General features: G+C 54.5%; 1 protein-coding gene across 2 annotated transcripts; it reads right to left on the reverse strand.

Annotated features, from left to right (window-relative positions):
* Positions 1–454: 454 nt before the first annotated feature.
* LOC138843049 (glutathione S-transferase Mu 1-like) lies at positions 455–13,922 on the reverse strand. Of its 2 annotated transcripts, none has more exons than XM_089300194.1 (8): positions 13,209–13,858; positions 12,874–12,949; positions 12,406–12,470; positions 12,021–12,102; positions 11,831–11,931; positions 10,829–10,924; positions 10,638–10,748; positions 455–559 (listed from the first exon to the last, which is right to left on the reverse strand). In XM_089300194.1, exons 1-8 carry the CDS (start codon positions 13,383–13,385, stop codon positions 470–472), a joined length of 798 nt encoding a protein of 265 aa, XP_089156320.1. In that variant the 5' UTR covers positions 13,386–13,858; the 3' UTR covers positions 455–469. The 2 variants fall into 2 exon arrangements, with proteins under 2 accessions (XP_089156320.1, XP_002715840.4); XM_002715794.5 differs by lacking the exon at positions 455–559 and adding an exon at positions 7,878–8,746 and having other exon boundaries at positions 13,209–13,922.
* Between the last annotated feature and the right edge of the window lie 1,717 nt (positions 13,923–15,639).

Consider the following 15,639-nt stretch of genomic DNA (forward strand, 5'->3'; position numbering starts at 1 on the left):
AAATGGCTCCCCAGATCTCACTCATTCCTATGAATCCAGACTGCCAAAGTCACTGGTCAGTGCATCCCCTGGAGGACTGGGGGAGAAGGGCCTGTACCCCAGGCAATATAGCATCTTCAGGGAAGTGCCTGGGACTAAGCGCCCCAAGCCAGAGGATCAGCTGGGCTCCTTGGAAGAGACACAGCCACTGACAGGCAGGATGGTGGACTTGGTATTATTGGTATAAGACACAGCAATGGTGGGAACAGGAATTTACTGACATGAACACAAGGTGAGACTTTTAAGGGTATTTATGTGACAAGGATCTGGGGACAGCAAAGAGGGCCAGTGAGGCCTTGGGGCTGAGAAGGAATGAGAAGTAGGATAAAGGAAAAAAGAAGGCTGTGCAAGGATTCGGGCTGCACCCCAGGGCCCTGGGCAGCGGGCTGAGCGCGGGCTCCTCACTCGCATCTCCTGGCCTCTCTGGGCCCTACTTGTTGCCCCACGTGGCCATTTTCATGAACACAGGTCTCGGCAGGAAGCGGCTGGACTTCATGTGGGCTGATTTCTCCTCCAGGCCCTGAGAGTGGGGACAGGGACAGAGCTCAGGGTCTGCGGCCTCTCCGGGCTTCCAGCAGCCCCAGTGCAGGCCCAGCACGGCAGGACCCTGGCAGCTGCCTGCACGCGGGCTCCATGCCTGGAGAACCACACAGTCTCCTTAGGGTCCACGGCCCTGGGGAGCTCACTCTTCAGGGACCTTCGACTGAGGTCGTTCCTGAAGAGGACCCAGCAGTCAGGGAGACTCTGCACTGAGCAAGGTGGCTGCCCCGCTGGAGACGGCCGTGGAGGCCCAGAAAGTCTGCTCCACCGCCCTGCGAGTTCAGGTCTATATTTACCCAGAGGGAACCTGAGCTGCACGGAGGAGAGCCGCCTCCCCATGCTCACATTTCTTGTCCATGGGACAGGGCTGGGCACAGCCTGGCTGAGCCTCTGGGATCCTGTGCTCTGTGTGCACGCCCCTCCTCCCCTCCCACAGGAAGCCCTGTCCCTCTCAGTCTGCTCAAGAGGTCTCCTTTCCCTGGGAAAGTTCCTGGTTTGCCTGGGTTTGTTCACAAAGGAGGGACCTGTAACAACAAGGGGCTGAGAGCGTGCCAGCGCCTCTCGGAGGCCAGCCCCGATGTCACCCACTGACGCAGCAAATCCCCAGTGAAAGTGGATACAGGGAGGTGAAGCAGAAAAGGACGTGCAGGCCGGGCCCTAATCACTCCCCTGAAAGCCGGAAGTCCAAGCTTCTCCCCCTGGTGCCCGACAGCCTCACCATGCCCCAACCCCTCTGCCCCCAGCCCGGCCCCAGGTACCAGGCAGAAGGACACGCAGCTGTGTGCTCTCCGCCTTCTTACCAGGACTGCGAGCACCCAGAGAACCACTGAAAGAGCCAAAGAGATCGAGGGCTGCCTGTTCCAACATCCCAACACGGACAGGCCGCAGCTCCCTCCCACAGTCGGGCCAGCTCCTCCTGAGTCCCCAAGGCCACTCAGCCTGGCCCTGAGCCGGCGCTGCAGAGAAGCTGGCTGGGGAGTGGGACAGGAAACACAGTCTGGGGTGGACCAATGCCTCCAATGGCCAAGTCTGGCGTGAAGGAGGCTTTGCTGCTCCCAAAGAAGCTGAGTCTGGCTGATGGGTGGGTAGCCGGGAGCTGAGGTCAGCCTGTGCTCCCCGGCACCCAGGAGTGCCATGCACCCCACCCAGTCTGCCAGGCCTACAGCTCCCTAACTACACTCGGATCACTGTGCCTCACACAGAGGGTCAGGGCCCAGGAGTGAGAATAAGGACCTGCCCGTGTCACAGGCAGAACACGTGGGACCCTGGAGTAGAGAGAGGGAAATGGGGAGGGGTGAGACGTGCCTGCCATCAGATACTTGAAGCAAACTCCATCAACACAAGGACCCACATGAACACTCAAATCCAGCACCAGCCACAGCCCCGGGACCTCAGCGCTCCCCAGATGTCAACTCACTTCGGGCAAGGCACACCCCAGAGATCACACACAAGGACTGTGTGTGTCTCTGACCCCAATCCTCCAGCCTGCCTCATCTCAGCCCTCCTGAATCCAGCTGCATACACCCTGGTGGCAATCCTGACTCTCCCACAGGGTCCTGAACTAGAAACTCGGAACAGACAATGGCCTGAAGTTTTTGCTTCCGGCACAAAATTGGAAGAACCACTGAGTGCTGCACACAGATGCCAGGAGCCCTCAGAGAGCCCACAGGGAGCCCAGCACAGCCTCGACCAGCTCTGGGCTCAAGAGCAAATGACTCACTCTCTGCGGCCTCACTTTCCTGACCTGTCTGATGGCAGTGGTCACTCTGTCACCTGTGTAACGTTATGGGGCCTGACATTGTTCAGGCCAGCGTTGGGGCCCAGCAGGGTAAGCTGCCACTTGCAGAGCCAGCATCCCACATCAGCGTAGCAACTTGAGGTCTAGCTGTTCCACTTCCCGTCACACTCTCCGTTAGTGGGCCTACGCAGCCAGAAGATTATGGCCCAAGTACTTGGGTCCCTGCCGCCTATGTGGGAGACTCAGATGGAGGTCCTGGCTCCTGGTTTCAGCCTGGCTCAGTTCTGGCTATTGTGGGCCCTTGGGGCGGTGTGAACCAGAGGATGGAAGATCTCTCTCTCTCTCTGTTTCTCCCTCTTTCTGTCATTCTGCCTTTAAAATAAATAAATCTTAAAAGAAAAAAAAAAGATTAACAATGATGGAATGGGCATTTGCCCAGGGGTTAAGGTGTCAGTTGGGGACTGGTGTTGTGGTACAGTGGGTTAAGCTGCAGCCTACAATGCTGGCATCCCATATAACGGGCACTGGTTCAAGTCCCGACTGCTCTACTCCTGATCCAGTTCCCTGCCAATGCTCCTGGGAAGGCAGCAGAAGATGTGCAGGCCCTTGGGCCTCTGCACCCATGTGGGAGACCCAGAAGAGGCTCCTGGATCCCGGCTTTGGCCTGGTACAGCCCCGTTGAGGCCACTTAGGGAGTGAGCCAGCAGATGGAAGATATCTCTCTTCTCTCTCTCTGTAACTCTACCTTTCAAATAAGTAAATAAATCCTTTTAAAAATACCAATTGGGACATTGACATCACATATCAGAGAGCCTGGGTTCAACATCTGGTTCCACTTCCAATCCTAGCTTTGTGCTAATGTGCACCCTGGGAGGTACCACGTGGTGGTTCAAGTGCTTGGGTCTCTGCCACGCACATAGGACACTTGGATTGAATTCCCAGCTCCCGGGTTTAGCCTGGGCCCGACCTGGCTGTTGTGGGCCTTTGGAAAGTGAAGCACGGATGAGTGATCTCTCTCTCTCTCTCTCTCTCTCTCTCTCTCTTTCTCTCATAAACATTTTTAAATTTAATAATGTCACAATAGATTTGAGATTCTGAGAACAAGTTCTACCATAAACTCAGTCCTCAAGATATGCTAATTATCATTTTAGTTACATGACTAGGAAAGCCTCAGGAAAATGTGAGAGACAAAACATATCCAAGAGAAAAGAGAACCGGAAGCATCACCTCACAGGGAGACATAATGTCCCTCAGGTTGGAGAATGTGCCCAGACGCCTGAGACCAGGTGTTCGATGCTCGCCAAGGCTCATGATCAAGGAAATCCACAAAGGCAACCTGCAGAAGGCCAAGTTGGGTGGGCACGGATCTCCACGCCCTGAGAAGAATGACGACACCCACTTCCTTCCGTTGCACCTGGTCCCCTGCAGGCCACGGCTGCTTCCACAGACACTGTCAGAAGAGCTGCTCCTTCTCAGGGAATCCCTCTGAGTACTGGGCCTTCAGCTTCTCTTGTGGGAGAAAACAGCCGCCGCCTCCCCCAGACACAGAGAGGCAGCCCTTGCAGTGCCGTGCGTGCCCCAGCCGGCCCCGGCTGAGCAGCCATCTTCCACGAGACCGGCCCTGGGTGAGTGTCCAGGCCTCAAATGACTGCATCAGCATTGGGTTAGCTCCTCCTGGCTTCTAGATCCCCTCTGTGAGAGGCAAGGGAAAGGCAAAGAAATGACGACTGTGTCTCTGCACCTGCCACTACGCAGGGCCGACGACCCGTGGTTCAGATGCAGCAGTGCTGGGAGCAGATCCTAGTGCCAGACACTGAGCAGAATCAAGGAAGGAAAGAACAAGAACCCCAAAGCCAAAAGTTCTGCCCAGTGGGATGATGGAAGAATGAATTATATCGATGTGAGTAGTTTCCAGAAAGACAAGGAGCGTGTGAGGCCGACAGGCAGGGCGGGGAACAAAAAGACACACTGAGCTGACCTGAGCTGCCTCTCAGGAGTACAAGCAAACCGATGCAGGAGTCAATGAGACAGCACTGGGGACAGAGAGCAGTCTCAACTCCAGTGGGCCCTTCCAGCACTCCCTCCCCTTTTGACCTCCCTTTTTCATAGGTTCAGTCTGTGTGCAGGAGACGGATGTCATGAACCAGCTGGGTGGGATGATGCTTGGCAAAGATCAGAGGTGAGGGGTGATCAGAACATTGAACACGAGACTTTGTAGGAACTGAATGTCCAGCACAGGGAGGGGAGTGCCTCGGAGTTCTCATTTGATGTGGTTTGGGGTGAAGAGGCCATGGGGGGCAGCACAGATTCCCACTTGCAGTAAATATCTCTAAGGAGTTCACACGAGAAACTGGAGAGATGAGACGTGGGTTAGGAAAAGTCCCGGAGTCCTGGCTCTGGACCTAACTGCACGGGGCGACAGCAGACGACCCAGCTGCAGGAGACGCTGGCCAGCTGATGAGAGATGCCCAAAGACTGGTACAGTAGCCATCTCTTCTGTCTCCTCGCCTGCGCCCTCACAACAGAGACAGCCTCAGCGTCCCAGGGGACAGCCACCGCCCCTACGGCATATAGGTTGTGCTTGTACGAAAGTCGTAGTCAACAACAGGCGGGTACAGACCAGAGTGGGAGACACTAACATAGCCATGGGACAGAGACATCAGTGGCTCCTGGTCTAGAAGACAAGAGGCCCACTGCAGGGTGTGTGAGCTCACCCAAAGGATGCCAATCAACTCCCGGCAGCCCCTCACCCAGGTCCCAGCCACATCAATCACCTTTTTGGTTGCCTAATGTGAAGTCCACAGACTACTTCCATGCAAGACTGTCAATGTGTGTTTCCACCTTTATAATTTTGGCCCTGGGTAAGAACACTGCTTTCACTTGTAGTTGATACCATTTTCAACTTCCTGCTATTTTATTTATTTATTTATTTATTTATTTATTTATAGGCAGAGTGGACAGTGAGAGAGAGAGACAGAGAGAAAGGTCTTCCTTTGCCATTGGTTCACCCTCCAATGGCCGCCACGGCCGGCGCGCTACGGCCGGCGCACCGCGCTGATCCAATGGCAGGAGCCAGGTACTTCTCCTGGTCTCCCATGGGGTGCAGGGCCCAAGGACTCGGGCCATCCTCCACTGCACTCCCGGGCCACAGCAGAGAGCTGGCCTGGAAGAGGGGCAACCGGGACAGAATCCGGTGCCCCGACCGGGACTAGAACCCGGTGTGCCGGCACTGCAAGGTGGAGGATTAGCCTAGTGACCACGGCGCCGGCCTTCCTTCTATTTTAAGAAAGGCATTATTTTTTATTATTTTCCTTTAATAGTCATTTTAAAATATTAAATTTAATAAAATGTTTTATCTAAAAATAGATGCACCCTTTAAATTAGAGCTTTGAGATCAGGAACTTAAGGAGACTTAAAAAAGGTCTATGGAAAATGGAATTAAAAGACAAGTTTTTTGTTTGTTTGTTTGTTTGGTTTTTTTGACAGACAGAGTTAGACAGTGAAAGAGAGAGACAGAGAGAAAGGTCTTCCTTCCATTGGTTCAACCCCCAAATGGCTGCTACGGCCGTGTGCTGCACAGATCCGAAGCCAGGAACCAGGTGCTTCCTCCCAGTCTCCCATGCCGGTGCAGGGCCAAAGAGCTAGGGCCATCCTCCACTGCATTCCCGGACCACAGCAGAGAGCTGGACTGCAGAGCAGCACCGAGACAGAATCAGGAGCCCTGACCGGAACTACAACCCTGGATGCCAGCGCCACAGGCGGAGGATTAGCCAAGTGAGCCGTGGCAACGGCCAAAAGACAAGTTTATATCGGTTTGAATCAAAAGAATTTAGAAACCCATGCATATGAGGGACAAAAATGCATATTATGAAAATGCTACACACAGAATTCAAACTTTCTTTTGCCACAGAGTAAACAGATTACTTCATTTCCAAGAACATTGTGAAGAACTCTGACACAGCAACCTGTTGTTTTGTTGTGTCTTAAAGGTAGTATTTGTTATGCTGCTGATTACACGTACCATGTGCCACCCGCCCATTTTCACAGCTCAGATACCGGGAACATCCACAATGTGTTGCAGCCGTGACGACCACCCACCTCCATTACTGCTCTCCTCCTGCAAAACCGCAGATGGGAACATGACACCAATCCCCCCACCCCTGCCCTGACCCCTGCAACCACCTTCCATTTTCTGTCTCTGTGACTTTGGCCCCTACACTGCGTCCTGGCGCTGGAATCAGAAAGCTGTTGTCTTGCGGGACTGACGGGTGTCACTCAGCCTCATGCCTGCAAGGGTCACCCAGGTTGCCTCGTGCTCAGAATTCCCTTTGGTTTGGGCTCAGCAATAGAGCCTGCAGGTGGGCACATCCTGTCCTCACCCACTCCTCTGCTGGGGGACACTGAGGTGGGTGCATCCCTGTCGTGAGTGGGGCTGTTGTGGTCCTGGGTGGACAAACAGACCTTCAAGAACTTGCTCTTTTTTTCCTTACTTGCCCAGAAATGGAATTCTTCCATAATATGTAATTCTGTTTTGTTTTTTTGTTTTGTTTTGTTTTGTTTTGTTCTGTTTGGTGAGGAACCACAATGCAGATTTGCACAATAGCTGGGCCATTTTACATTCACACCACAGAGCATAAGGGTTCCAATTTCCTCAAGCCCACTGTACTTGCTCTGTACGGCTTTTGGCCACAGCCATCATAATGCGTGTGAGGGGCAGCCCAGTGCAGCGGCGCCTTGCCCTTCTCTGCTCAGTGCTGTTGGGAAACTTCCGGGTGCCTATTGTACATCTCCTCTGGGAAATGTCGGCTCGAGGCCCTCACCCATTAAGAACTGAGCTGCTTGGTCTCATTGTTTCTGCACCACGTGCTTGTGTAATCTAGTCGTGCTGGTCACAGCCCTGGCTCATTCCTGCACGTATTATCCACGGTTGATTCTTCACAAACGTGGGGTGGGGAACTCAGCACAGACTGTGTGCCCTGCAAAGCCTGAATACCGGCCGCTTAGGGAAGATGCTCGCTGCCTCCTGTTCCAGATGGACGTCTACCACCTGATTTACAACATGTCACCTGAAACTTCCAGGACTTTTCTCTCTTCTGACTTAAAGTGTAAGAAAACTTTGGCTTAACTACTTTTGCACTACAGGTTTCAGAAACATTTGGTTTGTCTGAACTCTGACCTTACAGACTGTATCTTTTTAAATTAATCATTTATTTTTTACTGACGCTACCAATAGTTCTACTGTGGATTTTTATTTGACTTCAAAGTGCAGCTTCAGGCAGTGATTGTACTGACAGATTCCAACAGGACAACCTTGTGGGTGCTACTCTACACCTCCTCTGGCTCAGGAAACTCCTCCCAGGGCGCCAAACCCCACGATGAGTGACAGGCAGGCACACCTGGCAAAGGCTTCTGTGAGGTAATTAGTCCATATTTCTAAACTTGGGGTACACCTCCTGTATGCCAGGCACCAGGACACAGGACTCAGGTAAGACACAGAGGGATGCCTCCTCCATGGGTCCATGACTCAGCTGGGGTTTCAAATACACACAGACAACAATGATTATACAGTGGGATGTTTTATTGAGAAACATCCTGAAACTGTAGACGAGAACATCTGTATCAGGGAAAGCTTCTGGGAGGAGGTGACAGAGGGGTCTGCCCAAGCCTGCTCAGCCCCGTCCCCATCAGCCCAGCGGCTCTCAGAACCACGGCACGGCTGCACGTGGCCCTTGGTGCCCTCCCTCCAGGGTGAAGGAACGAGGAACCCGGGCAGAGGAGAAACCCAGGGAGAGGAGCAGAGCGACATAGATAGGGCCCAGAAATGCACAAGGTCCCTCATAGCCCTGCATGAGCACCCACTCCCCCCACACTAATCCTGCCCCACCCAGCCATGCTGTGGCAGCAGAACAAAGAAAATCCCACAAGGTCTGCGAAGTCAGGGCCCAGTCCAGCACATCACAGGTGGTAAGAAGGGTCCCAGCTGAGGTCAGGCCCTCCTGGGTACTCGACAGCACTGGGGAGACCCCGCTGGGAATAGGGCCAGCAACCCAGGCACAGCCATCTTTCTGCGCTCGGGGAGCTCAGACAGGGCCCACAAAGAGAGATGAGGACCGTGGGGTCGGCTTAGTGGGGAAAGAGCAGCCTTAGAGAGGCCATGGCTGAGAAGGGTGGGGGCTGAGCCTGGCCAGAGCCTGCATAGTGGGGGCTGGCTCAGGACACAGGCAGGCAGCAGGTTGATGAGGGGGCGGAGGGGAGAGTTGGAAGAAGAAAGGGGTGAAAAGCTAGAGGAGGGCCTGGGAGACCTGAGCTCCCAGTGCACGCCCACCTCCTTCCAGGACCCTATATTCCCATCCATGTGGCCGTCTTTAAAAACAGAGGGACTCGGATGAAGCGGCTGGACTTCATGTAGGCAGAGATCTTCGGCAGGCCCTGGAGTTGGAAACAGAAAGCACAAGGAGTCAGGGTCTGCGGCCCCACTGGGCTTCAGGCAGCCCCAGCGCATCACGGCAGGTCCCCGACAGCGCCTCTGCCCAGGGCCTCACTGGCTGCAGGGAGTCTCATAGGACCACAGCCCTGCTGGGTCCACGCTGCCTTACTTACGACTCACGTCCCGCCTTCATGAGAACTATGGGTAGGAGACGCTGACAGCGCGGTGCAGACTCAGAGCCCACCCCACTCCCCGCAGGGTCCGTTCCTGGCCACCTTCCACCCGAAGGGAACCCGAGCATCACAGCGAGTCAGAGGCTTTCTCGGGGTTAAGGGACTGGGCAGGGAGACGGGCAGGACGCAGCCTGGCTCTGTCTCACTCCCACTCTGCCCTACCTCCCCACCCCACAAAGGCCCTGTCACCCCCATCTGCACAAACATTCTTCTTTTCACAATGAGGCTGCCGGCATCCCTGGGATTGCACACAAGGAGGGACATCCGATGGGACAAAGGGGCTGAGCGCACGCCAGGGCAGCTTGCAAGGCAGCCCGGCTCTCACCCAGTGACTCTGCAAGCTCTGAACTAGGGAACAGGAGGAGCTGAAGCAGCAGAGCAAGGCCAGGCCAGGCTCCACCCACTCCCCCTTGGACACAGGAAGTCCTCACTCCTGCACTCAGCGTCTGCGCCCGATCTCACTGCCTCAACCCTTGTCCTGAGCCCTGCTCCACACACAAGGCCAGGACACACATTGCCAAGTCCTCTACACCAGGACAACCGTGCCCAGCGACTTCCTAAGGAACTCAGTGGGGTGCACGGTGTTCTGGACCTAACGGGCCTGGCCTGTTTGGGCCCGAGGGTCCAACACAGATCTAATCTCTGCCTCTCCTCCTGGGAACACAGCGTTGAGCCGACTGTTGCAGAATCACCAAGGCCACAGGCCTGGACCTGATCCAGAGCTGATGGAGCTGAAAACAACATCTTTTGATGGCAGTGGAACAGAAGAAAGATTGGAGACTGGAAAAACCTGTTTTCCAAATGCCTCATATTTCAAATGTGTGATAAAGTAGGATTTGTTGGGAGCAAACAAGCCGTCCCTGGGAGATGGACGTGCCTGTGTGTGAGGTCAGGGCTCTGCTCCTCAGCACCACCACCCACCCCCCAGCTCTGCGGAGCCTGCAGCTCTATGCTCAGGTCCAGCATGGAGTCACCATGCACGTGCATCCGTGCAAAAACAGGCCCTGCGCTACGTCACAGGCAGAACAGTGGGGCGCTGCATCAAACAAGAGGGAGGGAGGGAGTGGAAGGAAGTCTGCATCGTCCCACAATCAGGACAGGATCCTGCACCAGGGGCGCCTGCATCACATCCATCCCGGCACCTGCACAGCCCTGGGACCTCAGTGCTTCCCCACAGGGACCTGATTGGTGGGAGCACACTGTCCATCATTATGATCGCTGCCAGTGTCCCTGACCTGAACCCTCAATCCTCCCTGGTCTCAGCCCTCCTGACCAGCTGCACACACGGCTGAATGTCCTGCCTCTCCCGTAGAGTCCTGGGAGGGGTGACACAGGCTGCACAAGGGCCTGAGGCTGCACCTCTTAGCACAAAATTGGAGAATCCCTGACTGCTGCCCACAGCCACCAGTGCTCACAGGGAGACCAGCACAGCCCAGCCTGACGCCGGGACCCCAAGCAATGGCCCACCACCTGCAAACTCAGTTTCTTTATGTCACATGGGAGGAGGACCTCGTGAAAATACACCTGACTCAACCGACATCGGATTCGAAGCCTGGGTCCTAAGTTCCCAGCTGGGCTGCACTTTAGCTCCAGGACTCTGAGCATGGAGGGACGGGAACAGGGAAAAGACAGCGCAGGGGGAGGAGGCTCAGGGGGTCACCTCGAAGTGGGACATGAAATCCTTCAGGTTTGGGAACGCGTCCAGGCACCCAGGCACAAATATCCGGTTCTGGTCAAGAACGTCGTAGACAAGGAAATCGGCGAAGGTGATCTGCAGGAGCCAGGATGACAGAGCTCAGTCCCAGAGGAAGACCCCCCCCCCTTCCGCCCCACCCCCCACCCCCACTCTACCTTGTCCCCTGCGAACCAGGGCCGCTTCCCCAGGAACTGCGAGTACAGCTGCAGCTTCTCAGGGAGCCCCTTCAGGTACTCGGGCTTGAGCTTCTCCTGAGGCAGAATCAGCTGTCACCACCCTCAGACACACAGCCCTGCAGACAGGCACCGCCCAGTGCTGCCTGGCCCCGCTGGCCAGGGCTGAGCAGCAGAGTGGCCCTGGGCAGTGCCCCCCTTCCACTTCGTTCATCAGCACTGAATAGACACCTACTGGGTACCACACCCTGCCTCTCACAGAAACGGGAAGTCACAGAGGAACCCAGCACTGTCCCTGATCCTGTCACCACCGAAGTCCACAGAACCTCTAAGGGTCAGAGCCAGGAGTGCCATGAGCACCTGCTTCCCCTGGACTCAGACGTGGGGAGAAAGCAAAGAGACAAAGAACTGAGAGATCTCGGGAGAGCAGCCGAACCCTCCCCTGGGCGACAGGGGAACGGAACAGGTATCTGCAGATACAGAAGAGGAGACTTCAACACTGAGCGGTGGAGGGAGAGGAACAAAGGTCCCTGGCTGACCTGGATGCCCACGGGAAATACGCTTATCCTTATGGGGGGCACGGAGACTGCCCTGAGAAACAGGGCACCATCTGATGATGCCCCATCTAGAGCTACTGTAACTCATGTACTGGACTTGGTACCCAGGCGCTGGCACACGGCAGGAACAGCTGGGAAGACTGCCTATGGCCAGGGGTCAAAGGTTAGATATGAACTGGATTCTGGGGCAATTACATGTTTAGAAACTGCAGTCCCTCCAGGGCATCTTGTTGTATCATAAGATTTGGGAAACTGATTCAAAGGTATTATTTCACCACATTTACAAGGTATGGAATCAACAAGTTGGACAGAGAGATAATTTCTGAAGAAGCGGGGAGTTCATTGGCAAACAGGACCAGCGCCGATGCGAACACAAGAGCACAATTCCTCACTGATCCCTGCCACGTCCAACCCAGCGGGCACTCACAAAGTCAGGACTGTAGGTCACCATGACGAGTTGCATGCGGTTGTCCATAACCTGGTTCTCCAGAATGTCCACGCGAATCCTCTCCTCTTCCGTCTCCCCACCTGCAACCCACACCAGAGACCTCAGCAGCCCAGCCCAGCCATGCCCAGCGGACGCCACCCGCCCCCGCCCTGCAGCCAGCCCCACTCACACAGGCCGTGCTTGCGGGCCAGGTAGCGCAGGATGGCGTTGCTCTGCGTGAGCTTGTGAGTCCCATCAATTAGGTAGGGCAGCTGCGTGGTGACCAGGGCAGTCAGCTGGGCTCCCGGGCTCCCAGCATCCCTTTCCCCGAGCAGGGGCAGACGGGACACCCGGCACCCTCTGTGCCCGGCCCATGGCAGGCTCTAAGTACACACTCTGTACAGTGAGTGAGTGAGCTATGACACAGAACATCACGGAAAAGTACTGTAGAGAACCAGGGTGACAGTGGTGAGCACAAGGCCCTGACCTCAGACCTCCAAGCTGGGGAAGGAGACGGAGGCTCAGACACCTTGCACCTCCCCCATCCCATCCCCAAATCCGTCCCCTGCACCTACATTGGGAAAGTCCAGGCCCAGCTTGAATTTCTCACTCAGCCACTGGCTTCTGTCATAGTCAGGAGCTGTGGAGTAAATGAAGTGAGAACAAACCTTCCCAGTGTGCAGCCCTCACCTCCAGGACCCTCCCGAGGAGTCAGGGGAAAGACCCCCTCCCCCAAACAGGCATCTGGGATCTGAACCACTGGGTGTCATATCCAGTTCTGGGGGAAAAGAGTGAAGGTAAGGGGTCTGGACCCTGCATGCAACAGGCTTCCAAAATGTGTGGACGTCTATGGGAGACCTCAACCCAATCACAGCCAGCGCCCTGCCTTGGGACGCCACACCTGCACCCTCCAGAGGACCCGAGAAGGGGCAGGCTCAGCTCCAGCTGGTGGGGCTACACAGGAGCCATTGGGTGGCCGCGAGGGGTTGTTACGTGTTAATCGCCACGGGCTGGGCAGAAGTCAGAGCAGGCAGGTGCATTACCGTCCCCCATGGTGTATCTCTTTTCCTCATAGCTGGTGTCCGTGTATTCCAGGAGCGTGCGGATGGGCAGAACCAGCTGGAGGAGGTGACCCGGGGCAAGGGACAGAGTTGGGTGGACTCTGCCTGCGGCCTCGTCTCCTCCCAGTGATCCCCCATGCTAGGCCTCATACCACTCCCTCTTCCCTCCATTCCCCCTACCCACCAGGGTGTCCATACTGGGAGCTCCGGAGAGCCTCAGTGGTGTCCACAAGTTCCTCCAGGAACCAAGGCCTAAAGCCTCCCCAGCTGCCCAGTGCCCCGCCCCCACCCCCCTGCCGAGTGGACCCCTCGCTCACCCCGCGGATGTCCCAGTAACCCAGCATCATGGGCATGGTGCAGCTCCTGTGGCCTCTGAGGAATGGCCTTGGGCAGACAGGCCTTGGGCTGGGGGAGTGTTGAGGGCCGGGAGAGGCGGGGCTGGCTGCGAATACGCCCCGCCCGGCCCCTAATTCCTTGCTTGCCCAGAGGCCCATAGAGCAGCTGGGGCCCAACCCCCAGGAAGGAGCAATACCCAATGCCGCCCCCAGGGTTCGCTGGAGAGTCGCAGCTGGCCGCGTACCCACTCCACTGTGCTGGGTACCCAGGGTTGGCAGTGCCTGTGACAGATGAGCCAGGGCCTTAACACAGGGTCACATTCCCCCTCCTTCCTCTGTTGGAATGGCTCCGCCTTCGTCCTCAGATGGCCCGCTCCTCCCCACACACTGGGTGATCTGGGGAGTTAGCTGCCAGTTCAGGCGAAAAAGCGGGGTTGGTGGCCCGAAACCATGGTTTAATTCAGCACCTATCGCTGCAAGACAGTCGGGCCAGAAGCTCCTCCAGGCCTCCGTAAGCCAGACTCCAGAAGAACAGAACCCCTGAAATGGGTGGCACCTGCACAAGACACAGAGAACACAAGGGTGAGTCCCTGAGGACTGAGTCTCTCAGCAAAGAGTGAATATTCTGGCCCAGGGAGGGCACGAGGTGCCACCCCCAGAAATGTCCTGCCAGGCAGCTGGGTTTGGCTGTGTCTGGTTTGGCGTCCAGTTAGAGTGACAAGTTCATCCCAATGCAGTAGCACTGAGAGACAGGATCTTTAAGGGGGAATAGCGTCCTAGGGCTCCTCACTCATTAAAAGATGAACTAGTTAGCAGCAAAAAAATCTGATTAAAAGTGGGGAAAAGCCATGAATACACATATTGGCAAACAATCTTTTTAAAGATTTATCTACTAATTTTAAAGTCAGAGTTACAGGGTGGGGAGAGCCATGGAGAGAGACAGAGAAGAATCTTCCTAACGCTTATTCAATCCCTAAAAGGCCAAAATAGCCAGGGCTGGGCCAGGCCAAAGCCAGGAGCCAGGAGCTTCATCTGGGTGTCCCTCATGCGTGCAGGGGCACAAACACTTGGGCCATCTTCCACGGCTTTCCCAGGCACATTAACAGGGAGCTGGATTGGAAGCGGAGCAGCTGGGATTCATATGGGATGCCAGCATGGCAGGTGGTGGCTTTACCCACTAGGCCACAGACAGGCCCTGCACACAATCTTTCTTAACACTTTGCCCTGCAATGCTTGCACTGTTTGAGGACATATCCAAATAAAATATCCAAAAATTGGGCAAGCTGTTATTTTAAAGATAATCATTGGGACCCGCACCATGGGGTAGCGGATAAAGCTGCCGCCTGCAGTGCCGGCATCCCATGTGGGTGCCAGTTCGTGTCTTGGCACTTCTACTTTCGATCCAGCTTTCTTCTATGGCCTAGGAAAGCAGTAGGAAGCAGTAGACCATGGCCCCAGTTTTTGGCCACTGTACGCATGTTGGAGACCCAGAAGAAACTCCTGGCTTCAGATCAGCTCAGCTCCAACCATTGTAGCCATCTGAGGAGTGAACCAGCAGGTAGACAACCGCTCTCTCACTCTCTCTCTCTGCCTCTGCCTCTCTGTAACTCTGCATTTCAAATAAATAAATCTTTTTCTAAAAAAAATTGCACTGCTCTAAAAATTGTTTAGAACAAAATCCACATGCCCAATAACATGAGAATGATTAGACACACTCTACTGAGTGTTCGTAGACATCAAGCTCATCTTCCCAAAGAAACAGAAGCAATAAAGACCAAAAGATTATTTGAACTGTCACCATAAAGTAAGACTATAATTGGCATAGTAACCATTTACAGAGCACCTACTAGCTTCAGGGACTTCCTAGGAGTTATACAAACATCTATAATACCAATGAACAGAGAGAGACAAAAACCCATGTCCTGCCATTGACATCTAAGGGAGTAGCTGACAATAAAGACACACACAGAGACACCACATGGTGTATGACATACGCACACTCTCACTGCAGGGTACCTCACATGCAGTGAAGTGCGGATGGTAAGTGTACATACCATGGGTGTACATACAATTGTGTGCTCTAAGTAATCACCACCCAGCTGGACAAAGAGAACATTTCCCGCACCTCACAAGACCCTGAATAAATGAACTTCCATCACCCCAAGGTCACCATTCATAGACCTCATCACCAAAGTCATTTTTCTTCTTAATTGATGTTCAGTTAAATGAATGATACAGTAGGTTCTTACTTTAATGTATCCGGGTCCTTTTACTCAATATTGTGTTTTTAATGCTCACCATATATTGTGGGTATAATATCAGCTTATTTATTATTGCAGAAATATAATAATTCATTACGTAAATAATGGAACTTGATTAATAATCCACAGGGTAGTTTTTTCCCATTCTTCTA

The sequence above is a fragment of the Oryctolagus cuniculus genome, chromosome 7 (assembly GCF_051225735.1).
Source record: "Oryctolagus cuniculus isolate XC-2025 breed Fujian yellow rabbit chromosome 7, ASM5122573v1, whole genome shotgun sequence".
In the NCBI taxonomy this organism is placed as follows: Eukaryota; Metazoa; Chordata; class Mammalia; order Lagomorpha; family Leporidae; genus Oryctolagus; species Oryctolagus cuniculus.